The sequence below is a fragment of the Babylonia areolata genome, chromosome 8 (genome assembly GCF_041734735.1).
Source record: "Babylonia areolata isolate BAREFJ2019XMU chromosome 8, ASM4173473v1, whole genome shotgun sequence".
NCBI lineage: Eukaryota > Metazoa > Mollusca > Gastropoda > Neogastropoda > Buccinidae > Babylonia > Babylonia areolata.
This window is the reverse complement of record NC_134883.1, coordinates 32,296,264-32,324,176: the sequence shown is the minus strand read 5'-3', so window position 1 is coordinate 32,324,176 and position 27,913 is coordinate 32,296,264. Positions and strand designations below refer to the sequence as shown.

General features: G+C 40.1%; 2 protein-coding genes across 7 annotated transcripts in view; one reads left to right on the top strand and one right to left on the bottom strand.

Annotated features, from left to right (window-relative positions):
• Positions 1 to 58: 58 nt before the first annotated feature.
• LOC143285149 (origin recognition complex subunit 5-like) lies at positions 59 to 19,730 on the bottom strand. 2 transcript variants are annotated; one of them, XM_076592377.1, is made up of 15 exons: positions 19,685 to 19,730; positions 16,870 to 17,026; positions 16,191 to 16,283; positions 15,240 to 15,434; positions 14,361 to 14,435; positions 13,435 to 13,546; positions 11,399 to 11,529; positions 9,089 to 9,137; positions 8,116 to 8,206; positions 6,481 to 6,545; positions 5,086 to 5,198; positions 4,165 to 4,215; positions 3,499 to 3,609; positions 2,209 to 2,321; positions 59 to 1,117 (listed from the first exon to the last, which is right to left on the bottom strand). In XM_076592377.1, the coding sequence occupies exons 2-15, from the start codon at positions 16,999 to 17,001 to the stop codon at positions 1,072 to 1,074; spliced, it is 1,377 nt and encodes a 458-aa protein (XP_076448492.1). In that variant the 5' UTR covers positions 17,002 to 17,026; positions 19,685 to 19,730; the 3' UTR covers positions 59 to 1,071. The 2 variants fall into 2 exon arrangements, with proteins under 2 accessions (XP_076448492.1, XP_076448493.1); XM_076592378.1 differs by lacking the exon at positions 19,685 to 19,730 and adding an exon at positions 19,405 to 19,503.
• Positions 19,731 to 19,918: 188 nt separating this feature from the next.
• The window catches only part of LOC143284751 (LHFPL tetraspan subfamily member 3 protein-like), an 18,649-nt gene continuing 10,654 nt past the window's right edge, over positions 19,919 to 27,913 (top strand). For all 5 annotated transcript variants that reach the window (XR_013055605.1, XR_013055606.1, XR_013055608.1 and 2 more), the window contains exon 1: positions 19,919 to 20,513. Coding sequence is in view for 1 of the 5 variants with exons in the window: in XM_076591718.1 (XP_076447833.1) it covers positions 20,102 to 20,513 (412 nt within the window). In the remaining 4 variants the exon portion in view is untranslated. The remainder of the gene's footprint in view (positions 20,514 to 27,913) is intronic.

Here is a 27,913-nt window from a genome sequence, read left to right as displayed (position 1 = left end):
CATATTTTGTTGTAAAGTTCACGTTCAATGACAGGTTGAAAAAAAAAAAAAAAAAAAAAAAAGTAAGAAGAAAGATAAAGGCACATCCACTCCCATCCACTCAATTTTGCACTCGGGTCAACAGACAAAACCAGACAATAATGTCACTTATACCACTCTCCAGTGAAATGACAAAACTACAAAATTTATATTAATTAATTAAGTGGTTCAATTAATCAGAATGAGGCACACATTTTCAAATAATTGCAGGCACACTTTATAAAATCAAATACTATATATTTGATTCATCGAAGGCACATGTTTATCAAATTCTTGTAGGCATGTGACACACATTTTCGAATTTTTGCAGACAGGTACACTTACTCCAGGCACACATTTTCAAATTATTTCAAGTATTTCCAAATCATTACATGTCATTGTCCAAAGCGGTGGCTTTTATCATCAGTCACACATTTTCAAATAACTTAGCTACAGTTCATAAATTACACCTCAACAACTTGTCAGTAAATCAAACCCAAATAATTTCTGTCAACTTTAATTGAAAATACTGAATAGCCTCAGGCCAGCTGGGGCAGCTAGGGAGATCAGTGTCAAACTTGCTCATCAAACTCGCCATTGCAACAAAGAAAGCATGGTCTGACCGTGAAACATTCTGCAAATGTCACACTATCTACAAAGTTTCTTTAGCCAGCAACTTGGTAAAGAAAATACATGTATAAAAAAAAAAAAAAACACATCAAAATAACATGACCAGTTCTTCCTCATTATTCCCTGTCTGTGTATTTAAAAAACAAACATTTTTTGGCCAATTGTCAGGAAGAACAAAACAGATGAAAAAAAAAAAAGAAAAGAAAAGAATCTGAAAGCTTTGCTAAGGCTGCTGACAGTCGCTGTTTCAAACAGATGCTGTATAATGTGTGCATGAATGGATGTGCATGGAACTCCACAACAGATGGCTGGTGGCGCCAAGGACACAAATGGGTGGACATCCATCAAGTCAACACCACGTCACTTTGGCAAGGACTCTCATTTCCCAAGCTCTTCGCTGGGTCAACAGCTGCATTTTCTTTTTCACATGAAGTCGTAGAGGTATTTCATCACATCAAAACCGATAGTCCTGAAAAAAAAAAAGTATTAAAAAACATGAAATGTTATACTGGGTAAAGACATTACAAGTAAATAAGAAAACAGTGTGAAAAGAAATTCAAAGTGCTGATGAATAGGTTTCACTGAAACATTGCATTAATGCAAAATTCACTGCTTTTTACATACAAATATTTCAAAAAATATTCCATATACTCTTCAACCAACCTACACACCACACCATACACATTCCCCCTCCAACACACACACACTCATATTCCAATTGAACTGTATAAATTAGCAACCATGAACTATGTTTTTGACAACAACTGAGTGGAAACACCACTAATGTTTCTACACCTTTTGTTTCTTCTTCTTCTTTTTTTTTTTTTTTTTAGTTTCCAGCTGCACATATATTTAGCAACACATGGCTACCAAAACTTAAGAAGACATATGGGAAAAAAAAAAAAAAAAAAAAAGGAGGGGGGGTAATCTCATTCTGCAATTCAGCCAGACCAAAAATTATAAAAAAAAAAAAAAAATAAGTTTTCTAAAAGTCACATTTAAAAAAAAAAAGTGCCACCAGTATCAGTTGTGAGTGTCACCAGACCAGAATTGTTAAAAAAAAAGAAAAAGAAAAAAAGAGCAACCAATATTAGTTTTGACTGTCTGTCACCCTATCATCCAAAGCGCATGCTCGCCAAAATTCAGTGAACATTGTTATGGAAACACCTCAGCACATACCAAGTTTATTTCTTTTTGCACTGATGAGCCATTTTCTCCTATCCACCGCATGCCTCTTTTCAATTTTCTGTTTGTTAGCTGTACTGTGCTTACTATTCTTATGTTAATAATTCATGCTACAATGTCTAAATTTCTACCTGCAGAGACATCTGACACATATTTAGTGTATTTATGTGCACTACGGCAGCACTTAATATACCATAATTTTTGGCCTATTAGGCACAACTTTTAATTTTACTCCAGTGTCTTAAAGGGTACAAGCACCTTATCTGTGTGTGGAAACTAAATTCGGACTACCAAGTCTTTCTAGTTGACCTGTTGAATTTATGGTGTGACATTTTAAAACAAAATGCTATTTGAACCATGTGAGCCATCACTCACCTTGCCACAGAGCGTATAAAGTCCAAGGAGACAAGGCACTTGTAGCGAGGCATCTCGATCTGACTGTCACTACACGTCTGTCCCAGCAGGTGAAGGCTCACCAGACTGCTGATCTGTGTAACAGTTCACATTGTTGCTCAGAGTCCTATCCACTACACAGGGCCATATCAGGACTGCTCAATAAAATAAACATTTCTACTGCCTTAACTCTCTCCATACGAACGGCGAAAGAGACAACGTTAACAGCGTTTCACCCCAATTACCATCATCAAAATATTGCAAGCGGAAGGCTCTTATACTGAAGACATGAATGTTGACAAAGAATACCACAATTCTGACGACGGAAGCTAAAGGTTGGCTCATTCAGACACCCACTGGACATCCGAGGGGTCTGTGTAGAGGAGAAGAGAGGACTGGCTGTACTGAGTGAGTTAACCAGTTAAGTGCCTATATGATGTCCTGTACAAAGTGTTGCCATAGTGCCTATAAGACGTCCACTGATGTCCTGCATGTATTTTGACTTTTCCTTCTTCAGAGTTTGGTACAGTGAACACAAACAGACTCTGAATGGTTAGTTTAATGCGTCTGCTCTGAGCATGCTTAATACAGAATAATGACACCTTGCACACTGTGTTGCACATAGTTATCAGACTATCAAAATAAAATAAAAAGATACCTTTAACTGTGCTGAACATTTTTATATATTTTTTTAATATATAGTATTGATCACTTTAGTACTGATCACTTTTAAAGACAAAATTAAAACATTGAAATTTAACAGAAAAAAACACAGAGACTGACACTGACATATTCTCCTGTCCATTTTGCAGAAAAGCCCTGTAGACAAGGGGAGTAATAACCTCAGCAATAATATAAACAAGCCTCAATACACATCTCTGGCACACGCCCAACATACGTTTACCCACACACAAAAGCTCGCAAGTTGGTGCATGAAAACTGATCATCCTGAGATTAACCAACTATTTGTTCAGAATTCTTTTTTTTTTCAAATGTAAAGTTGCTTCTGTAATGTATTTGGCGGACACGTATTATCATTTTCCTTGCTGTTTGACAATAACTTATTTGTACAAGGGTGTTTACCCAAAGCCTTATTTAGATGTTTCTGTGATACTTATTTGTAATAACAGTAATTATTTTTCTCAGTGTGTGTGTGTGTGTGTGTTTGTGTATGTCAGTGTGTGTGTGTATGTATGTGTAAGTGTGTGTGTGTGTGTGTGTGAGGGAGAGAGTGGGAGAGAGAGGGGGAGAGAGAGAGAGAAAGAGACCTACTTGTGAAAAGATTATGGCAGATGGAGCAATCTTCTCTTCCACAATGGAGTAGAAAATGGCCAGCAGACGATCCAGTGGGAAAGGTTTAGGGCCCAGTAAGTGATTGGAAGCCTGGGCAACACAAATCATGCAGTTTTACTCAACACATTCACACATCCTGGCTTGAACAAATATCTTTCACAGTATCACCCTAAACGATTTATAATAACAAAAGTAATTTTAAATTTTTTTTTTCTCAAGGCCTGACTAAGCGCGTTGGGTTACGCTGCTGGTCAGGCATCTGCTTGGCAGATGTGGTGTAGCGTATATGGATTTGTCTGAACGCAGTGACGCCTCCTTGAGCTACTGATACTGATATACAGCGCTTTCAAGCCTCTCAAAGTGCCTTACGTTCACATGTCAGTCACACTCAAAGCACACAAACACACATACCCACATATTCGCACACACACACACAAACAAACATGCATGCAAGAAATCAATGTCGATCCACGGAATACTGATATGGAATAGATTGCCTCAATGATGTTGAGACTGCTTGAAAGGAAACTGCTGCTGAGGGGACACATAGGTCTTTTTACGTCCTTGTTCCCAGGGCAACCAAAACTTGTGTGGAAATTTCCAGCACTTGTCTGCGATAGAACTGTACTCACAATAACAACTTACCCTCTCATGTTTCTTCATCAACTTTGACCGTTTGCTGATCTTGCCAGATTTCTGGAGGAAAGAAAGAAGTAATGAACATGGACTGAATAAAGCAGGGACTTGTACAAGGCAGAACAGCTATAAGTGGAAAAGTCATATTAATTTGTCTTTTTTCAAATCTGAATGAGCAAAAGACTGAATTCACCAGTTTTCTAAAATTGTAACATGTCACTGGACCAGAACACATCTTGCTTAAACACGTACCATTACATGATAATAACTATTTTGTCATATTCGTATGTTACACTTTGTGTCTTATAAGGTTTCATGACAAATAAAATCTAATTCATTCTATTGTTTATTCAATTCTATTTCAAAGAGCATGTATAACGCTGGCCCTCATTATCTTTGCTGTACATAAAACGAAATATCATTGATATTATAATGATATCCAACCTGAAATATAAAAACAAGAGTGTTTCAACCTATCACCAAGACATTAAGTACTTTACAGAACTGAACTGCAAATCAATATACAAATAATCTATATGAAATTAAAATTCAATCTGGAAAATAAATTCAAGCATTAGTCAAATACTACTAAGATTACATTCTCTCTAAAAATTCAAAAATAAATGCAAGCATTAATCAAATACAACTTAGATTTCATTCTCTCTAAAAATTAAAAAATAAATGCAAGCATTAATCAAACACTACTAAGATTTCATTCTCTCTGAAAATCCAATATGGTAAGTCACAGTGATACTGCATGACGGATGGTCAGGTCAGAGGCTCTCCTCTGCTAATGGTAACCACAATCAGCAGCATGAGAGGAGTAAAACCAAACAAGAAAGTCTGAGCTAGAGAAAGATGGGTTTGGCCACATTTGACTTGCCCAAGCACAAAAGAAAAACACAGAATAAAACAACGTTTACTACAAACCTTGCAAAAGAAGCGTTTATCTGAAACGACAGGGTTGTAGGAGGCGATATAGGCAGCCACAAGGAGGTACTTGGAGTAGTATGGAAGCTCAACATGATTCCGCGAAGCTGGCACTGTAAAGAAGCAAGGTTTCATCACGGGGCTGACAAAAGTACTGTGGGTGTACATGGAACAGACAAATCATTCACCTTCAAACCCCCTAACCGGACAATGGCTGCCCACATGGCGGGGTAAAAAAAAGGTTGTACATGCAAAAGCCCACGAGTGAACTTGGGAGTTGCAGCTCACGAACGAAGAAGAAGATTCACCTCCATGTAAGTGAGGAATACAAAAGAGGAACACTGAAATATGTGTCCTCAGTTACTAGTTTCTAAATATGTCAAAGATTTAAACACTGAATTATTAACAAAAACAGTGAATCACACAGCACTGATAATCTATTTCTGAAAGTCTACACAGATCTAACTTCAAGCACAATTTGTATAATTTTCATACATATTTAAAAATCAGAATGTGACGCAAATACTGAAATATTTAACTGAAAATGACAATTTGAATTTTACTATCTTCCCACATTCAAAAAAAGGATGCAACAATAGTTTATACTGCATAACAATATAAAAATTACATTCGTCAAAATACTATGACACGTTTTATAAAGGTTAACCTCCCGAAGGCACTATCACTGTAAGAACTTGCAAGTGATCTAGAAAAGTTTAGGAAAACAGAGCCAAGCCATACCTTGAAATATAGCGTATATTGTCTCTGTATCAATATGCGAGCATGCATGCACGAGACCATCAGCATATGGATGGAGTGATGGCCTAGAGGTAACGCGTCCGCCTAGGAAGCGAGAGAATCTGAGCGCGCTGGTTCGAATCACGGCTCAGCCGCCGATATTTTCTCCCTCTCCACTAGACCTTGAGTGGTGGTCTGGACGCTAGTCATTCGGATGAGACAATAAACCGAGGTCCCGTGTGCAGCACGCACTTAGCGCACAAAAGGGTTGTTCCTGGCAAAATTCTGTAGAAAAATCCACTTCGATAGGAAAAACAAATAAAACTGCACGCAGGAAAAAAAAAAAAAAAAAAAAAAAAAAGGGTGGTGACGTAGTATAGCGACGCGCTCTCCCTGGGGAGAGCAGCCCGAATTTCACACAGAGAAATCTGTTGTGATAAAAAGAAATACAAAATACAAAATATGTAAGTAACCATACAAGGCAGAGAGAGAAACAAAGCATAAACAGAGACGGTGAGTGCGTATGTGCATGTGCGTGTGCGTGTGCGTGTTGTGTGTGTGTGTGTGTGTGTGTGCGCGTCCATGTGTATACATACATGTAAACACGTGAGACAGAACCAGATACACAAAGAGGGGCAAACAAAAATGCAGACGGACCTGAAGGTACACAAACTCCATTCTCATCTTCAGCGTGACTCTTCTGCATCTGCTCCCACTGGGTGCTGAAGGCAAAAGGAAACTCAGTCAGTCAACTACCTGTTTCTGTTCAGCCAACATTGACCTGAGATGCCAACCCCTGTCAAGTGTTTGTAGGAACAATCAGGAAATTTGGTAGGAACACTCGGACTCTTGAGCCACACGAGGCAAACCATTAAGCTGATTGGTCCACTCTATGCTATTTTAATGTAAACACGCATGTGATTAGCTGAGCATCATATGAGAGACCAAGGTAAGAAGTGACTGCCCTGGCCTTATAACTGATAGCTCTAGAACATCTGGGTAATGCTACGACATGAAAGCATGTGACCATGCTATGTAGTTGTAAATGAACTCAGAACAATTTTGATGCTGGCGTAACGTCTGAATAAACTGCAGTCGAGCATAACAAAATGTGGCAAAATCATAACAGTTGGCATCTCTGTATGACTCATGTGAATAAAATAAATTCCACACTTTTCGAGAGCTTTTCCGTTGTGAATTTGTCTTTTTTACATTATTTTCAACATTTTTAATTTGAATTAATTTGACATGAACTTAGTGAGATGTCGATAAACTGAACTTTCTGACGTTGTTTTAATTGACCTTTTAACGTAATTTTATGTTCTCTTTCACTGATTTTAAGAAATGATCGGTATTCATCCCTGAAATGGCCCCTTTGGGGTTTTGTGGGCTGTAAAAAACAACAACATAATCTGACTGGATTTAAACTGCCCTCTGTGAAAGCAGGGCCATGTAGAACAGAATTCAAGGCAACAACCTTGTTCACCTGTTTGTCTCAATCTATAACATCATGATCAGGCCATAACCCTGCACTGAAACGCTGCTTCCTCACAATCATAAACGAGTGAGCTGGTGAGCTGTAAACAAGTAAGCAGATCTGTGGGCAGAGTACACCACACCTTAAAAACTTAAGGTTCTGAACACTCAATTCACCTTTCATTACAGTGTGAAAAAAAAAGAATAAAAAAGAACACACACATATATATATATATATATATATATATATATTTACATTTTCAAATTTAGAAAGAGAGAGGATTACTGTGCCATTCCTACGTTCTTTACTGGATTTGTTTGAAATTCTTTTTTTTACAAAGCATGGAGAAGAATCATCCAATAAAAAAGAGCAAATCATCAATACATACTAAGAAAGATAAGTATCATGCAGCGATGAATCTTGTGCAAAGACAAATCAAGGCGTTTACACATAAATCATTCTCACGCATGTGTGAGTCTGATTCAGAGAATGAAAGATTTAATATATTGTGCCTGCCTATGTGTGCGTATGTGTTAGGGTAGCTGTTAGATACACATGTATGTTAAAATGTATGTATGCAGTGAGTGCTTGCGTGCGTGCGTGTGTGTGGTCACATTTTGGTGTGTGAATGTAACATAGATATAATGTTTTTTGTCAACAAAAGCGTTTTTGTAAAGCACCTAGAGTAGATTTCTGGATAGTGTGCTATATAAGTATCCATTATTATTATTATTATTATTATTATTATTATTATCATATCCTAGAATAAAGCACCTGGTCAGGACACGGCACAAAGTCATGGCTGGGAATCTCACCTGGACACCTCTCTCAGGTAGACCGTGTGCAGAGCCTTCTTCAGGTGGGGTTCAATGTTGCGCCACAACTTGCCACTGTCTTTCTCTGTCACTGTTGGAAAATAGGCAGTTCAAGGTGTTTCAATCTGTCCCATTTGCCCTCTTTTGAAATATATGATAGTCAGTCGTGTCCAGCTATGACTATCAGAACAGCAGAGGAGGCAACTGCTGTCCCGACAATTTGGGCTAGAATTTTATCTTAGTGAAGAGTGTCTTGCCAAGTTACATCCCCATTCTCTCAGCCAAGAGGGTTTTAGGACAGCTGGCATTGGGATGGCTCCCAAAGGCCAACTAGCCCCTAAGGCTGCAGCACTAAGAGCCAGTGCAATTTTGCCTCCTAGTTTGACAGTCATAGTCCTTCACAAAAGACTAATCTTTTGAAATAATAATAATAATTATAATAACAATATCATTATTCTTTTGAATTAAAAAAAGAATAGAAAAACAAAAGTAAACAAAAAAGCATTTTTAATTTGTTCCATATATAATTACTGATGATTTCTCTGTGTAAAAAGTATGGGTTCTTTCCCCTGGGATATCATAATGCCAAACACTTTTTTCTTTTTCTTTTTTTAACTCACACAGGACTACCAAAGTAGATTTTTCTACTGAAATTTTACCACAGAAAATCTGTTGCTGTTGTTGTTTTTTTATCATGAGTGATTATCATCATATACTGATCGACCAAACCTAAAAAAAATTTCCTAAGATTTTCATCAAGTTATTTTCTGTCAGTTTTACTGAAAATTCTACAAATGCATTACACATGAGTACTTCTGTCTAAATGCCATGGACTTTCACAACAGCACTTTGAAACAAATAACTTGCTTGTCACTTCTGCTGAAGTGTGAAAGGACTGGTTTTTGCTGCACTTTGAACCACTGTCTTTGACTCCTCTACAAAACTGGCGAAACAGAGACAAAGGCTTGCCTACCTTCTTTCTTCTCCAGAGGTTCCACATACTTCGGAAAATTCAGCAATGCCTGTCAAGGAATGAAACGTGGGAACAAATCAATAATCACACGATTAAAATCTGACACAACATAATAGTCTAAACTTGATGCCAAAGTACAATGTATAACAAATATGTGGGGAAAGATGCCTTCTATTCTGATGACGTAACACTTTAACAGGATTAGGTGTTTGGTTTTTTTTTTGTAACTGCAGAAACTTCGCAAAACAAACAGACACAACATGCTTTCAATGAATGTGCAACATGAGAATCGGACTTTAGAAATGGAACAATAAAAAATCTTGCTGTCTGGGAGTTTTGTTCAATCTCTTTCACACATGCTGTTTCACTATCTCTTTCAAACATACTGTCTCACTATCTCTCAAACATACTGTCTCACTATCTCCAAACATACTGTCTCGCTATCTCTTTCAAACATACTGTCTCACTATCTCAAAATGTCTCACTGTCTCTTTCAAACATACAGTCTCACTATCTTAAAATGTCTCACTATCTCTTTCAAACATACTGTCTCACTATCTCTTTCAAAAATACTGTCTCACTATCTCTTTCAAACATACTATACTGTCTCACTATCTCAAAATGTCTCACTATCTCTTTCAAACATACTGTCTCACTATCTCTTTCAAACATACTGTCTCACTATCTCTTTCACACATACTGTCTCACTATCTCAAAATGTCTCACTATCTCTTTCAAACATACTGTCTCACTATCTCTTTCAAACATACTGTCTCACTATCTCTTTCAAACATACTGTCTCACTATCTCAAAATGTCTCACTATCTCTTTCAAACATACTGTCTCACTGTCTCTTTCAAACATACTGTCTCACTATCTCAAAATGTCTCACTGTCTCTTTCACACATACTGTCTCACTATCTCTTTCAAACATACTGTCTCACTATCTCTTTCAAACATACTGTCTCACTATCTCAAAATGTCTCACTATCTCTTTCAAACATACTGTCTCACTATCTCAAAATGTCTCACTATCTCTTTCAAACATACTGTCTCACTATCTCTTTCAAACATACTGTCTCACTATCTCAAAATGTCTCACTATCTCTTTCAAACATACTGTCTCACTATCTCTTTCAAACATACTGTCTCACTATCTCAAAATGTCTCACTATCTCTTTCAAACATACTGTCTCTCTTTCAAACATACTGTCTCACTATCTCAAAATGTCTCACTATCTCTTTCAAACATACTGTCTCACTATCTCTTTCAAACATACTGTCTCACTATCTCTTTCAAACATACTGTCTCACTATCTCAAAATGTCTCACTATCTCTTTCAAACATACTGTCTCACTATCTCTTTCAAACATACTGTCTCACTATCTCTTTCAAACATACTGTCTCACTATCTCTTTCAAACATACTGTCTCACTATCTCAAAATGTCCTCTGTCTCTTTCAAACATACTGTCTCACTGTCTCACTATCTCTTTCAAACATACTGTCTCACTATCTCTTTCAAACATACTGTCTCACTATCTCTTTCAAACATACTGTCTCACTATCTCAAAGTGTCTCACTATCTCTTTCAAACATACTGTCTCACTATCTCAAAATGTCTCACTATCTCTTTCAAACATACTGTCTCACTATCTCAAAATGTCTCAGTTTCTTTCAAACATACTGTCTCACTATCTCAAAATGTCTCACTGTCTCTTTCAAACATACTGTCTCACTATCTCAAAATGTCTCACTGTCTCTTTCAAACATACTATCTCTTTCACACATACTGTCTCACTATCTCTTTCAAACATACTGTCTCACTATCTCTTTCAAACATACTGTCTCACTATCTCTTTCAAACATACTGTCTCACTATCTCTTTCAAACATACTGTCTCACTATCTCTTTCAAACATACTGTCTCACTATCTCTTTCAAACATACCATCTCACTATCTCTTTCAAACGTACTGTCCCACTATCTCTTTCAAACATACTGTCTTGACTATCTCTTTCAAACATACTGTCTCACTATCTCTTTCAAACATACTGTCTCACTATCTCAAAATGTCTCACTGTCTCTTTCAAACATACTGTCTCACTGTCTCTTTCAAACATACTGTCTCACTGTCTCTTTCAAACATACTGTCCCACTATCTCTTTCACACTATTTCACACATGTATACAGACACTCAGATATACCCCCGCACCCCCCACCCCACCCCTCCCACTTTCGTTTGCTCTGTCATCTACACATTAAGAAGAAAAAAAACAAACATAAAAAACCCAACAAGACAAGGCCTCACCATGTGTCTCAGTTCCCTCAGATCCCGACAGACGTAGTAGAAGACAGAGAGGAAGAGACTGACGTAGTTCATGTACAGGCTCTCTGACTGGTCCTTTGGGCAATCCAGCAACATGATTCTCTTCAACTCATCTGTATACAAGGGAAAAAATACAGTCATTACCTTTTCTTTTCTTCTTCATTCTTTCATTTTTAACAAAGAATTACGAGTTGATAATATAACATTGCTTTCATTTTGTTGTTCTTGTTGTTGTTTCAGGTTTATCAAAGGAATGCACATATCTGCATGTTGTTCTCTGTTGTCCTTTCACCTTCATGAAAGAAATCAAGAGTGTGACAGTCTCTCTCTCTTTTTTTTTCTTTAAAAAAAAAAAATCTTATTTCATTTTTGATACTGTTTTTGTACCAATCATATTTTGTTATTGTTGTTTTTGGGTTTTTTTTGGGAGGGTGAGGGGGGGTCGTGTGTGCGTGTGTGTGTGTGTGTGTTCTTTTTACTTTTAATTACAGCATGAGAAATTACACTGCCAATATTTGTTGAGACGAAACATTAAACATGAAAAAAGAAACTATCCCTCTAAATGCATAAGAGGACTTATCTTCTGTGCACATCATCTACAAACCATCCATATACATGTCCTTTTTTCTTCTTTTTTTTTTTAAGGGAACAAACAAGTTATTACTCATTTCCTTCAACCCAGTCTCAAGTCCACAAGCAAGGCATTGGTAAGGTACCATCAACTTTACTCTGTCATGTCCTTATAAAATACATACTGGAAATTTTCCTTGCAAGCAGGTAAAAACAAAAATACAAGCACAAAGACATGCCTTCATGTGCCCTCCCCCATAACCCTTCCCTAGGCAAAAATATAAAACACAACTGCTAATGTACATGCACACACACACACACATACACTTGCAATTATCACCCCCATCCTCCTTGCAAACACACACACATTCTTGTGCACAATGTTATTGTATCAAATTACTACTTAAATAAATAAAACATTAATTAGTTCTGCTGGATATGGTAGTCTCCACAAAATCCCCACCACTTTTCTCAGGCTGCTGTAAAAATGACCTACTGTTTAAAATCAATAATGATAACAAAATATCTATAAAGCACAGCGCTGCATTTTGTGCAGAGAAAAATCAAAGCGTTTACACATCAGTCATTCATAACGAGACACGCACACACAGCTCTGATTCAGAGTAATGAAAGACAAAACTTCACAATGATTACGAACATCGCCATCACCTTTAAAATTCAACTACTGTTGATTTCTCACCCATCTGTCTGTTCCATGTGTGACCAATTCAGAAACTAAAGAGCCTTGTCCAGTCTTACAAGTTAAACAGACGCTATTTGTGTCTCATGGTTCTTCTGCCATTCCTGTTGCGAGTATATCACGAATGAAAGGCATATGAACAGATCTGGACCTTCCTTTTGGAGGAAAGTCCCTGGGTTTATTTCACTGTACCCCTCACTTAACTGTATTCTAGCTGATGGGAACAACAAGCAGCAATGATTTGAATTACGTGCCTTTGTTTTTCAAAGAGTAACCATACTTCTTTCTTGCTTAACTCACTCAGTACGGCCGGTCCTCTCTTCTCCTCTACACAGACCCCTCGGATGTCCAGTGGGTGTCTGAATGACCCAACCTTTAGCTTCCGTCGTCAGAATTGTGGTATTCTTTGTCAACGTTCACCCCTTCAGTGTAAGAGCCTTCTGCTTGTAATATTTTGATGGTGGTAATTGGGGTGAAATGCTGTTAACGTCGTCTCTTTCGCCGTTCGTATGGAGAGAGTTAACTGTATTCTAGCTGATGGGAACAACAAGCAGCAATGATTTGAATTACGTTCCTTTGTTTTTCAAAGAGTAACCATACTTCTTTCTTGCTTAATGTTGATCAACAAGTTAAGACTTTAAAATAATTATGATTCTAAGTCACATTTATCATAATCAGACTGACTGTAGAAGTGATGATTTTTTTTTTTTTTTTTTTTTTTTTTTTTCCTAATTCTCTGATGACTAACCTTGGCTGAAGTCCGGTAAATAAATGGTGAAGGGCTCGCAGAAACCAGTCCCAAACCGGAACTTCTCCCACAGAATGTCGCTCAGGAGTATAGTGCAGATGTTCAGCTTAGTCTGCAAGAGGGGCAGACACACTTTCAAATCAAATCATGTTGTTTGTAGCCCAGCTGAGGGTAGACACGCACACACAGACACACATACACACACATCATAAAGAAAGAGGAATGAGAGATAACAGACAGAGGGGAGAGAAGGAAAGACAGGAATGAGGAAGACAGACTGATGGACAAAGATAGAAATAGAAATGAGAAATCAAAGCATCTTTGCAAGACCTACAGGATCAAGAATAAAAATCACAGACATCTCTATTTCTGAGGAGTTAAAAAAAAACAATAACGTTGATCAACAAAAATATGCACCTTTTTTTTTAATTTGTGAAACTTGTGTGTGTGTGTGTGTGAGAGTATATGCGTGTGTGTGTGTGTGTGTGTGAGAGAGAGAGAGAGAGAGAGAGAGAGAGATGTTTTGCAATGATTTTGCTGACTGCAATTTCGTTATATATGTTGTGTGCCAATTTTTTTTATTGTTTTGCTTGTAATCTGTACCACAGACTTCTCCACACTTAATTTCTCTTGAGATAATAAAGTTGTTCTGATTCTGATTCTGAATCATTCACACACCAGGAGAAACACTGCAATTAAAAGACAACACAACCAAAATATTGCCCCAAAGCAAACTCTTTGCTTCCTTCGACTCCCTCCAAGCAATCAGAATCTGTTACTTTTACAGCATCTGATGGAACCAACCCACCGTCAGCAAAGTGCTCACAATCTGTCAGTGTTATGAATCAATATGCTCTTTTATCAAACATACTCCAGCACATGTCATATGCTCCACACAAATGTCCACATCCACATCTTTTACATACCAGTTCTTGCAGTCTGAGGAAAGCAGGCAGTATGTTGGCATCCATGTCACGCAGTCGTTCAGCTCTATCCAGGACCTGAGATCGGGGTAAAATAAAATAAAATAATAAATATTGGATTATGATATTGTCCCCCCCCCCAACCCCCAAACCCCCCAAAATAAAAAGAGAGAGAGAGAGAGAGAAAAGAAAATTGCAACAACAGTGACTAACAGTTTGACAAGTTAAGCCAAATCCACGCACAAGTATCTCCAATATTCAGTATCTCCTCTTCTTCCCTCCACAGATGAATGGGTCCAACAAATGTAACCTACAAAAGCTGAAACAATAATCAGATGGAACGGTGATCTTCTTTTTCCCAAACACTGAAAGTCCTAAACTGTATCACTCTCATCTGGCACAATCTGTTGGGTTTTTTGTGTTTTTTTTCATTCCAGCTAAAGACATATGGGTGATTCTTTAACAGAAAATCAGGAACCACCAATGTTCAAAATAGAGAAAATCAGGAACCACCAATGTTCAAAATAGAGATCAGGAACCACCAATGTTCAAAATAGAGAAAATCAGGAACCACCAATGTTCAAAATAGAGAAAATCAGGAACCACCAACATTATCATGGAGTCCAAAGATAATTCTGGACAGGAGTGTCTTAATCTGAGACTCCAAATGCTCTCTTCTGGCACTGAACCCCACTACACTGAAAAAGACTGCAAGACAGACAATGAAACATAATATATATTTAGCACCAAAGATATATATATATATATATATATATATATATATATATATAAAGACTGTGTGAATGAGGACTGTCCTATTCAGCTGCAGATTTCCTTCTAAGTTGAGAAACAGTTTCATCTTACTAAAGGAGCATGACTTACAATGTACAGCGTTTCATTCTGAAGACTGCAGCCCTCCACCTGAGCCTTCAACAGGCGTATGAAATCATTCATGTTGTCACAGGTGATCTGTGCAGTGGGCTTGTCTCCTTGTGCTGATGGGAGGTTGTTCAGGACGTGTTCGTACAGGTAGCGGGCACTGTAGCACTCAATGCAGTTGACCCACACACTGGGAAGCTGTGGGCACAGCAGGGAGTAAAAAAAGTACAATAAACTCACAAACTCTCCAACACCTCCTTCGATCAAACATTATACTGTGGGCACAGTAGAGGGGAAAAAAAAGTCCAATAAAATCACAAACTCTCCAACACCTCCTTCAATCAAACATTCTAATACCAATAACTGCATGCATTATACTGGCCACAAATCTCCAACAGATCCACTCCAATTTTGTCTTAAAACCTACTGAGTGTCCCAAGTGTCTCATCTGACTTGATCACTGTGGACATGTTTCATGGAAGGTGAAAGACACACTAAAATAACTGATTAAGTGAAAAAGAATTTGCGACTTTGTCGACATAGAGGGTTAATGTTGGGAAAAAAAAGAAAAAAAAAGTTTTTCACATTATAACAAACCTTGACAGCTGCAACCAGTTTCCCCGCTGACAGAACAATAACTAGCCTTTGACCCCTGACATAGTTAAAGTGAACAATCCATTGTGTTGTTTTGACATGAATTGAAGCCTGTGACCGAAAGCATTGTTTCTAAAACTAAAATTAATATTTGGTGCTGGAAAGTGTTTTCCACACAGAAACATGGTGGCGAAAGAGTTAAAGAAAGAACGAACACAGACAGTTTGGCTGATATCAATATGGATCATGGACAGTTTGGGTGAAACTGACATAATCACCTTTCCAGAGCGACCAGTTTACAACATATAAAAAGGACATTTCTATACACTAGACTACCATACTTCTCCCTATCTTGCTGACCTTTAGTGTTGTCAACATTGTCTCCATGATGTAACTTTTCCCAGTCGCTGTGTGACCATACATGAAGATACTGGCAGGCGTCATGTGACTTCTCTGAAAAGTGAGAAAAACAACAACAAAAAACAAGTTATACATCAGAACGTACAGAAGCTTTATTCATTGAAACACACGGCGATGGTATAACAGCACTGAAGAGAAGAATGTATTCAAATATATGTGGTTCACACAGAGCTCCCTGAAGTTAACCGTAACAAAAATTCTCTTTTGAGTTTTCCTTCCAGCTAATCCATGTTTTTTTTAGTTTTGTTTTGTTGTTGTTGTTGTTGTTTTCAAAGGGGACAGCACTGATCAGACTGGGTGCTGCTATCAGTTTAGCTTGTAACATTTCCATTTCCACAGTATTCAGTCATACTATACAAATCAGAATTTGTTTTCTACTTCTGTCATCATCACTAACACTCACCGCATCAATCTATGGTGGTCATGACATGCATTCCCTCCACCCTCCCTCTCCACAACACAGTCACAATCTGCATACATAAATTCTATGCAGCTTTTTCTGAACTTGACTGATTAAGAAATGCAAGTGTGAAACACTCGATAACAGACAGCCAGCCAGAAGGAGTACTGTACTCCACCCCCACCACCTTATATTGTTTTTCAAGGAGCCTGACAGTACCTCTCCTAAAAGGGACAACAGAAGGTTGAGCTGGGAGTCCCTGCAAATCACTTGCTGTCTCAGCTGGCTAAGCAAAGAGAGGTCATGACCCCAACAGTATTCCCCTTCTGATGCTGGCTCGTGGGAATCCATTCTTGAGACAGGGACACCAGAAAACCTTCAACAACAAAAAAAAAACAACAAAATAAAAACTATTTGTACAGTTTCCTATCCATGTAGTTTCGTAAACAACAAGTTTTTAACATCAAAACACTTCTGTCACTGGAACGTACCCCTTCCAATGTTTGCCACAGAAACTGTGCCACTATTCTGGCAAGATTAGATTATAGATGGGATACATTTAGAATGCCATCAGCTACCTTTCAGTGGACACCAGACAAAAGAAGACCATGGGAAACATGATCATAGAATAGTTGAAAAAGAACAGAAGGAGAATGGCAACTACTTGAGAGAAGCTAGCTGAGAGTAATACAGCACAATATCAATGAAGGTCTCCGGTGGCGGCATCATGTGCCACAGTGTTTGAACAGGGTTCAGGTTTGGAGTTGGTCATCGGTCACTGACGCATTCAAATTTGAAATGACTCAATGAAGTGGCAGCCAGTCAATCACTTGACATTGATTTTTCAGCAAGCAGGTCGGACCAAAAGGCCTTTTGTACGTTTCTCTCAACCTCCTGCAGAATAATCGTGACTGCATTTACAAAGTCCGAAAAAGAACATGTTACTGTTGTTCCTTAGCAGTTTGATGCCGAGCAGACGAACACTGCAAAGAAACCAGCTCGTATGCATACTGAAAACTGCAGTGGAACACAGCACCGGTGTGTGTATGCTAGTCTATCTGTGTGCGTGCGTGCGAGTGTGCATGCATAAGGGTGTGCATGAGGGTATGGAACTGACTTGGACAGAGAACTGATATCCATTTAAAAGCATGTTCATCAGTACTCTTTGTGCACTTGTCAATACTGGGGTTACCATGAATTCAATTTCAAAAGACACACTCACACTCACTGACACACACACACTATGTATTGTCACTTACGAATGCATAATCAAAAAAATGGCAAATCTCAGCAAGAAATCTACCATCCAACTCAGAAATTGGAAAAAAAAAAAAAAAATCCTTGCTGTCTTTTAAATGAAAGGAAACATGTAAGCTCACACAATTGTCTAACACAAACACATATTAATTTTCGCCAGAACACTTATTGCCCACTCTGTCTTGTCTCAGTTTGTTTCCTGACATCTGTCTGAGCACTGTTGTGCTATTTAGAACAGACTTCCCATCACAAATCCTATGAGTTTGCATAAATTTGTGTGCGCAAGTGGGAAGACGGAATAATAGGAATAGGTGTGTGTGTTAGCTTCTGTGTGTGTGTGTGTGTGTGTGTGTGTGCACACGCATGTATGGGCATGTTTGTGTGAGTGAAGGTGTGAGTGTGTCACTGTGTGTGTGTGTGTGTGTGTGTGTGTTTTGATTGTTTCAAGGTATTTTCCCCTAGTCTGATCCAGAATAGTGCAAGAACACATATAATACATGCATGTATGCTTGAACAGGAAACATTTCCTTTGCAGCAGTCAATGACACAACAACAAGAACAACACACACATTTAAACATTCTACATGTGTGTGTATACAAAAACTGGAGTTTGACATAAAATGAATATAAATACACATTGTGTGGTGGGTGAGGGGACATGGTGGGTTGCCAATTGAAGAGGAAAAAAGGAATATCTTTCCCGACCCATAATTTTGAAAATGTCCCATTGATTTTGCGGTGAACAGGTCAAATGAGACACAGAGTGATGAACCAAACTTAAACGCTGTATGGAGAGGGTTAAATTAAGCCTATTCATTGATTATGTCATTGATTATCAGGCAAATCAGATCATTTGTATTTTGCTGCAGCTCATCAACGTTGCGTTTTTCTATCTCTTCAGTTGGGGCTGGAGTGGGAAGAGGCATACAGATTGGGGGCTGATGGCAGCATTACGGAGAAATAACGGCACAAATTTCACACAAACAGATATCTATTGTGACAAGAACGTAATGTACAATCACGCTGATGGACAACACATTTTGCCCCAGGGTATGTGTGTTTTGGGGGAGGACGTGAAGGGATGGACTCGTCACACTGTGTAACTTGTGATTCAGATGTTTGTCAATTCATCAGTTCAGGCAGTCTAGTGGAATAAGCAGTTCATAAGGTTTCAATGATGGAGTCCTCCTGTGGTAACTGTGTGAATGGTGTTTGGAGAATTTTCTGTTTTATTAATTATGTGTGTTTGTAACTGTTAGTTTCGTGTAATTTTTGCTATAAAGTTGCAATCATGGTCACATGCAGTTTGCCTTGTTATTATAACAGGGTACAAAGGTGTCTGGATGGTGCCGCTTCTCTATTTTTTTTTTTTCCTGATTTCCAAAACCTCAAACGTGGGCTCGCAAGTGAACTTCCATCACTTCGTGTGTAACTCACATTCAGGTTCCCGTATTTGTCCTTGTCAGAGGTAGGTGTGTCATGAAAGCACGAACATACCTAGCATGCGCAAACACGACAAGATCGATTGATCAGCCAGATGTTGGTTGTGCAAAAGGAAGAAAACTTTTTGCCGAACGCAGAAGGGCAACGTGGTCGAAAGTGCGAGGTTGTAACCGGAAGTACATTTTTGCAGGATGAATAAATATATTACGGTTCATATTTAAAAAGTCGTCAAGCTGTGCAATAAACCATCATAAGGTTTTCTACTTCGAGCCACAAGAGCACTGCTACACGAATTAGAAACTCAAAAGTAACAAGCTTTAATCCGTGTTGTTACCTCGTCAGTCAGCAACAGTTTTCTTTTCCCGCCACTTCCGTTTGATAAGCCAATCGACACGGGTTATTCTTGACCTCGAAAGGTAACTGGAATATTCATGAGATGCTTTCTAAAAATAGTCTGGTTTCACATGGGCTGTGTCAACACACGGGATTGGGACCGACTCAGAGAAAAACCTGCCAGACGAGTTTTGGCTACCGTGGGCAGACTTTCAGGTATTGTCGGTCTAAATTTATTGGAGAGGAAATATGCATGAGTAGCAACACGCCCGGCTTTAGCTCGACCTCACCCTTTCTTGTTTTCAACTGTGGTGGGACTGCAATCTTTCGAAAAGGGGGTGTGGGTATCTTTGGGTTGTGCCTGACATCAGAGATCGAATTCATCGTCAAGTGCTGAAAGAAAAAAACATTTCAAATCATGGATGTCAATCGATTCAACCCAGAAACAGCCAAAGCTTACCATTTTCGTTACATGCGTGAGTATCGGGCAGTGGCTGTGGTCTGGGCACTGCTCTCCATTATATGGTGTATTCTCAACGTCGTGTCTTTCGTCCAGCCGCAATGGATCGGAGACACCCAAGAGAGCCCTGGTTATGGGCACATGGGAGTCTTCCAGTACTGCTACCCCGACTCCAACAAAGAAAATTACGTGTGTTCAGGCTCTTTCACGGACTTTGATACCATTCTGACCGACGCATTCCGCGCCTGCACGTTTTTTGTCGGTGTGTCAGCACTGTTGATGCTCTTCGTTGTCGCCGCCCTTCTCCTTTTCTTCTGCTTCAAGAAAACGGCCGTGTTCATCTTCTCTGGTATTCTGCAGATTTTCTCAGGTGAGTGTCGATCAAGTTTGGGTGTGTATGTGCTGGGTCAGTGATCGAACGTACGTGTTTTGTGCCACGAGCTGTGGACACGTACAGTCACACCCTTTATGAGTTATGAGGGAGGTGATCGAGTGGTCAAGTTTACACGTACAGTGGCTAAGTATCACATTAGTACGACAATATAGAGACAACACTTTTTTTTTCTTTTCTTTCCTTTCCTTGGAAAAGCTGTGTGTGAGTAATTTTACTGTTTACACACACACACATACACACACACAGGCTCACACACACTCTCTCTCTCTAGCTCTCTCTCTCTCTGGCTCTCCCTCTGTGTGACACACATGTGTTCATGTACAAACACACACACACATACACGTCCATGAATGTTGGTGTTTGTGTGCATGTCAGTTTTTGTGTGAGTGAGTGTGTGTTTGTGTGTGTGTGTGTGTGTGTGTGTGTGTGTGTGTGTGTAAACAGTAAAATCACAGACACACAACGTTTTCTAGAAAAAAGAAAAGAAAAAAGCTGTTGCCTATTGTCATATTGAAGTGAAATATTTGCCTGATGTACTGTGACACATATCTTGTCAGCAGTAGCATGATGATAACTGGGTTCTTTGTGTGTGTTTTGTATTGGATTATTTCATCTATTTTATCTTCTGTTTCATTTCATGTATATTCAGTTCATTCAATTTAGGTTTGTAATATATGTATTTGTTTATTTCAAGAATAATATTAATTACAGGCTTAAGCAGATTGAGACTTGACTGTGAATATTGATAAACTAAACAGTAAAATTGAAAAGGAAGTTGCAGTTTTTGTAGGCTGAGTGTGGATAAAAGTGAAGTACCCTTCTTTTTAAACACAAAATTCTCTCTATAACTCACACACACACACACACACACACACACACAGAGGTACACATACACAGGTACACACGGCACACAAACACACACACAGGTACACATACAGAGGTACACACGGCACACAAACACACACACAGGTACACACACACACACACACAATATTTCTTTTTCTAATCTTTTTTCATTCCTTCTTTCTTTCTTTTTTGTTTTGTTTTTTCTTTCTGTCCATCCATCCTTCTCAATTCTTTCTTTCCTGACCAAGTTGTTTAATGCTAATGCATTCCCTCCTCCCCCAAGCCTTCTTTTATTCCTCCTCCTTCCTTTCTCCCTCCTCTCCCTCCTCCCTTCCAATCTTGCTTCTCTCTCTGCCACCCCCCCCCCCCCCACCCTCTCCCTCCCTGCATTCCTTTTGGTCAGTTTCCAGAAGCTATTGCTGTAAAATGTTATATAAGAACTTATCTGATGATAAAAAGTGTACCCCATATGAATAGTAAACATACCGAAGGAACATCAAACATTTCTGAATTTTTTTCTCACCATTGCTATTTATCATCGTCATCATCATTATTCTGATTTATGATAATAATGATTATATTATTATTGTTGTTGTTACACACATTGTTGTTATTACCACCACCATCATCACCAATGCTAGCTGTTGCTGCTACTAGTAAAATATGTAGTGGCCTTGTAAATTAAAAAAAGGGGGAGGGGGGTATTATCATCAACTATCACATAATTGACTGATTATCACTTCTACAGTTTTCTTTCTTTGTGTAAATTTTTTTTTTTTAATTTGGTGTGTCATTATGACACATATGTAATCCGGCACACACACACACACACACACACACACACACACACACACACACACACACACACACAAAAGGACCAGGCTAAATGTTCATCACACCGACTACACATTCCTCACGATTGAGCAGGGCTTGTGAACCGTGCACCCTTTGAACAAAACTCAAGAACCAGGTGACCTCAACTTTTAAACTCGTATGAATGCCAGCAAGTCATCAACTTCGCCTCAATCAGGACTGCACCCACGAACCAGCATAGCTCAGTTGAATGAGCGCTGAGCTAACAGTCAGAAGCTTGCCACTCGATCAGTAGAGGCAGCAGATCTGCAACAAGAAAAACGTAAAGGGACCGGCTAAAGCCTAAGCCTCGCGGCTTATAAACGTCCCATCTGTCAACGGGTATAGTTGCCGTGCCGCCACTGTGTGGGGTGGTCCACGTCAGTTTAAAAAAAAAAAACACGGAATTTTCGCTGCCCGCTTTGATTTGTTCAATTGACGTCAGTGTTGTGTATAGCGTTGGACAGCCTCTGACTTTTACTTCCCTCCAGTCCCCGGCATCTCACTCATTCTGCCCCACCCTACCCTTTCCGACCTCCCACCCTTCACCGCATCTCTTTTTTTTCCTGGAATAGATAGTTAGGTATTATGATGGCCATATTACTGAAGATTATCAAATTGTTGGCGTTAGACTCGAATGTAAGAAAAGAAGAAGAAGAACAACAAACCTAATAAGGAAAGGAACCCTCCACCGAAAACAACAACAAACAGCAACAGAAAGCCGGTACCGAATGTTACAGTATGATTATGCATGGTAAAATATTTGATATAAACTGAGAACTGGATCAAATAGATAACAAGTATCGAAGCCAACAACAACAAACACGTTACATCAACAACAGCAACAGCAACAACAAATACATTACCGGTGTGATGTCCCAAGTTATCACAGCTTTGTATTTCTCTCCTGCATTGACGATTGTGTGAGGTCAGAACTTCAAATTCCGCATCACCACCCAATCATCTCTCTCTCTCTCTCTCTCTCTCTCTCTCTCGCAACACTCCTGTCTCAGACAGTTCCCAGAAAGATCAACATAATTATTGATCGTGGGTCTTAAGCAAAGAAGACTTTTGCAGGTATCCCAAGACAACCATTTGTCAAAACAATGAACTTCCTCCCGTGTGCATGCACGGTAAAGATCCCGCACTCCTTAACTCACTCAGGACGGCCAGTCCTCTCCTCTGCCCTACAGAGACCGCCTCGGACTTCCACTGGGTGTCTGAATGACCAAACCTTTTGCTTCCGTCGTCAGAAATGCGGAATTGGTTCTCTACATACACCTATTCAGTATAAGAGCCTTCCGCTTGTGATATTTTGATGATGTTAATTGCGGTGAAACGCTGTCATCCTCGTCTTTTTCGCCGTTCGTATGGAGAGAGTTAACAAAACTTGGAGGGCAGTGAAACAACAATAATAACACATCTAGCATAGGCTGATATATTTTCAGCCTCCCGAAAATGGGAGGGCTGATAGTAAGGGAAAAGTCCACTCGTTTACAGAACGAGTGAACAAGGGATTTTATTTATTATTTTTTAAAAAAGGAAAAGGCTTTCAATCTTCATGAGTCTTTGAATTGTGTTGACGCCAATGCATTGAATTAGAGACTGAATTGTTCCAGTTTCAGCGTTCCAGTGTTGGTGTTAGTGTAGCGTTCAGCTCACGAACGCTGAAGAAGGGTTTGTTCTTTTTGTTTTGTTTTGTTTTTTCTTTAAAAAAAAAAAAAAAGAAAGAAAGAAAGAATGAAAGAAGAAGAAAGTGACTTGATTAATAGTCTTTCACGTAGCCTATGCATGTAGGCAACAAGTTTACGTACATGGCCATTGTGTGTTTACGGCGTTGTCTCGTGTGACACACCCAGTGACTCTTCACGAGTGTCCGGCGTTCAGAATGTCCCCCAACAGGCTCCTCCGTCTGTTTAGGTTTACGATGTAGGCCAGGGCAGTTTTTGTTACGTTTTACATTCTCTTAGTAAGCAAGTTTACCTGTCCAGCCATCTAACGGTAGGTCGGACTGGCTCAAGTTGTTTTGTCGCTACCATTCACGCAAAAGATGTGTGTGTGTGTGTGTGTGTGTGTGTCTCGATCTCTATCTCGCTTGCTCGCTCGCTCGTTTGTCTCAAGTTTGAAACCCACACACGGGACGGATGTGAGGGGTTTTCTCTCCCCACCCCCTACCCCCTCCTCCACATTCCGCTCCGGCTGTTCTCTCTACTCCTCCACACTCCCTCTCACACCCACACCTCCACACCCACTCCCATCTCCTCTCTTCAGTTCATTCTGCCGACTCATATCTACTCTGAAAATTTCAGTTGCCGGCTTGCAGCTTAGAGCGTTAGGTCTTTTAAAAGCACCACTGTCATCGGCGTTCTAACGTCATCAACCGGAACTTTTAACCTTCCTCACACTGCATGCATACTCCAACAAAACCCACCACCCCATGCCTCGACCCCCTGCTTCTTACATTTAATTCACTGTGGCCAGCTACTGAACCGTGCGTGAATTCTTCCGAGTCGTCCGCTTTGACACTGCTCAACACTGCATTCCCCATCTTCCCACCCCTCAGCCCCACCCCCCACACCCCACACCCACTCCACACAACAGACACCACCCGGTTTCCACCTCGTCTGGTCCGCCCCCTCCTCTTTCCACTTTCCCTGCCCCTTGTCTTTTTCAACACACGCCCACGGAAACTTGACGTGGTGCCTTATCAGTAGTAAATCGTGTAGGTGTATCATCTGGATATATAATGTGTGCCTGAAGAAATTGAAGGGCCTGTGAGAGCACCAACACAGAGCTGAAGAAGGACTCCACTGAGACACTACGCTTTGGTTGCAGTGACTTGATGATCCAAGAATTTTAGGCTTTGCAACAGTATAATTCTGTTTCATACAACCCTCCAATACAACCCTCTACGTGATCTTGCACCACGCATACATTTTTGCTTCTTTTTTTTTCTTTTTTCTTTTTAAACTGCAGCCAGTTCATTGACAAGTAACCAGCTTTGAGCACGGTTTTTTTTTTTAGCTTTGCTTGTTGTGCTTGGACTTAAAGTAACCAGCTTTGAGCACGGTTTTTCTTTTTAGCTTTGCTTGTTGTGCTTGGACTTATCTGTTATACAGCTGTTTGGATTATGTTTTTTGTGAATAAAGTTTAAAATGCGTAAAAAAAAAAGAAAGAAAAAAAAAAGAAAAGAAAACAAAAAAGTCCGGTTTCTTTTCAATATACCAACCCTATCCAGACATATTCTTTACCGTTCATTTGTTTAATTTTGTTGTTGTTGCTTCATTTATGTCCCCCAAAGCGCGGTAGCCTATAATTCAAAGGAAATAACCCACAGGTTATGGCGGGAAAGGAGGAACGGAGGAGAGGGAACCCAACATTTAAATGAGAAAAAGAAATCCCTACCTATATCAGAATGGATCAGGGAAAATCTGTTGCAGCGAATGAACACGTTTGGGACATAGTGTATAGGCCCGTATGCATCTCGATCTGCAGTGATCATTGTTTTCCTGAGGGTATACGGGTATGGGAGTAATTTTTTTTTTTAATTCATAGAGAAAAAAAAAAGATGGAAGTGGGCTAGAGTTGTGGAAGGAGGAGAGGTAAGGTGGGATGGCGGAGGCGGGGGGGCGTGGGGGGGGGGACAACAATTAAAGAGATCACACAATGTTTTTGTGATTAAATGAAAAGAAAAAAAAAAGATGGGAGGGGGGGGGGGAGAGAGAGAGAGAAAAGATTGTCGCACAATATAAGGCTTTGGTTTTTACTGACAAAGAGGATCGTATCTTAATTGACGACTGTTGTGTTGTCGGAACAGGGTCGCGAAAGGTAAACCGGTTTGTTCAGTTCTAAGTTTAATAATCATTTATGTTGACATGATGAAGGCCTTTTGAAAAAAACAAAAACAAAAAAAAAACACACGAAAGTCCTCGGTTATATATATATGTCTGTCTGTCTGTCTCGTTCGCTCGCTCGTTTCTTTGTCATATTGAAAGAATGAATGCGTTTTACCGTTATAACAAGTCAAGAAACTATGGTGGTGGAAGAATTAAACTCAACTCTGGGGCCTCCACCATCAGTTCAAGCCTCGCCTTATGACTGTCGCTTCCACCACCACTGGTTGTCCACGCTTTGATGGGAGGGAGAAGGACGGGGACTTGGGGGGTGGGGGGTGGCGGGGTGATGGGGGGGGAGGACTAAGGACGATGTTCACGCCCACATAGAAAAACCAGCAGACACGGACTAGGACACCTCGCCCCCCCCCCTCCCCCACCTCCCCATCCGTACTGTACACCAGAAGCACAGTCAGCGCCCCCCGGCCCCCCAATCTTCCCTCCACACACACACACACACCTCCCCGTTTGGATCTTCATCCCACTCTCTGACAGCCCGGGCGGCTCCTTGCAACGCCAGACAGACGGACCTCCCACCCGGTACCCTGCCAGACGCAGTCCAGGACTCACCCACTCGACAGAACACCACCACCTTCACCGAGCTAAGACCCCAAGTTCTGGACGCCTGGACCTTGATTATGAGCACCACTGAGCCAAAGTGTCGTTAAGATCATCTCTACGCAGACACGTAGGAATAGAGGAACTGTCATCACCACAGCCCGAATAGAGGAATGGAAGAACTGTTATCACCACAGCCCGAATAGAGGAATGGAAGAACTGTTATCACCACAGCCCGAATAGAGGAATAGAAGAACTGTCATCACCACAGCCCGAATAGAGGAACTGTCATCACCACAGCCCCGAATAGAGGAACTGTCATCACCACATCCCGAATAGAGGAACTGTCATCACCACAGCCCGAATAGAGGAACTGTCATCACCACATCCCGAATAGAGGAACTGTCATCACCACAGCCCGAATAGAGGACTAGAGGAACTGGCATTACCACAGCCCGAATAGTGGAACTGTCATCACCACATCCCGAATAGAGTACTAGAGGAACTGTCATCACCACATCCCGAATAGAGGACTAGAGGAACTGTCATTACCACAGCCCGAATAGTGGAACTGTCATCACCACAGCCCGAATAGAGGACTAGAGGAACTGTCATCACCACAGCCCGAATAGAGGAACTGTCATCACCACATCCCGAATAGAGGACTAGAGGAACTGTTATCACCACAGCCCCGAATAGAGGAACTGTCATCACCACAGCCCCGAATAGAGGAACTGTCATCACCACAGCCCGAATAGAGGAACTGTCATCACCACAGCAGGAACAGAGGACTAGAGGAACTGTCATCACCACAGCCCGAATAGAGGAGCTGTCATCACTACCACAGCCTGAATAGAGGAACGGTCATTACCACAGCCCGAATAGTGGAACTGTCATCACCACAGCCCAAATAGTGGAACTTTCATCACCACAGCCCAAATAGTGGAAATGTCATTACCACAGCCCGAATAGAGGAACTGTCATCACCACAGCCCGAATAGAGGAACTGTCATTACCACAGCCCGAATAGAGGAACTGTCATCACCACAGCCCGAATAGTGGAACTGTCATCACCACAGCCCCGCCATGAGACACGGAAGACACAGGACACCGACAGGGGTCCCAGACTCGGGTCCAGCCTTTTGTTACCGTCGCGTTTATAAAGAAAAGAAAAGAAAAACTGAAGGAGAAAAAAAGAGAGAGAGAGAGACGAGGGAACTGAAATGC

Excerpts from the sequence above, each read along its gene's own strand:
- LOC143285149 (XM_076592377.1), bottom strand. The coding sequence starts at position 17,001 with ATGGATTCCCACGAGCCAGCATCAGAAGGGGAATACTGTTGGGGTCAT. Across the intron at positions 5,199-6,480 it reads TGGAGTTTGTGTACCTTCAG|TGCCAGCTTCGCGGAATCAT; the intron begins GTCCGTCTGCAT and ends GCTTCTTTACAG. Across the intron at positions 4,216-5,085 it reads ATAAACGCTTCTTTTGCAAG|AAATCTGGCAAGATCAGCAA; the intron begins GTTTGTAGTAAA and ends TCTTTCCTCCAG.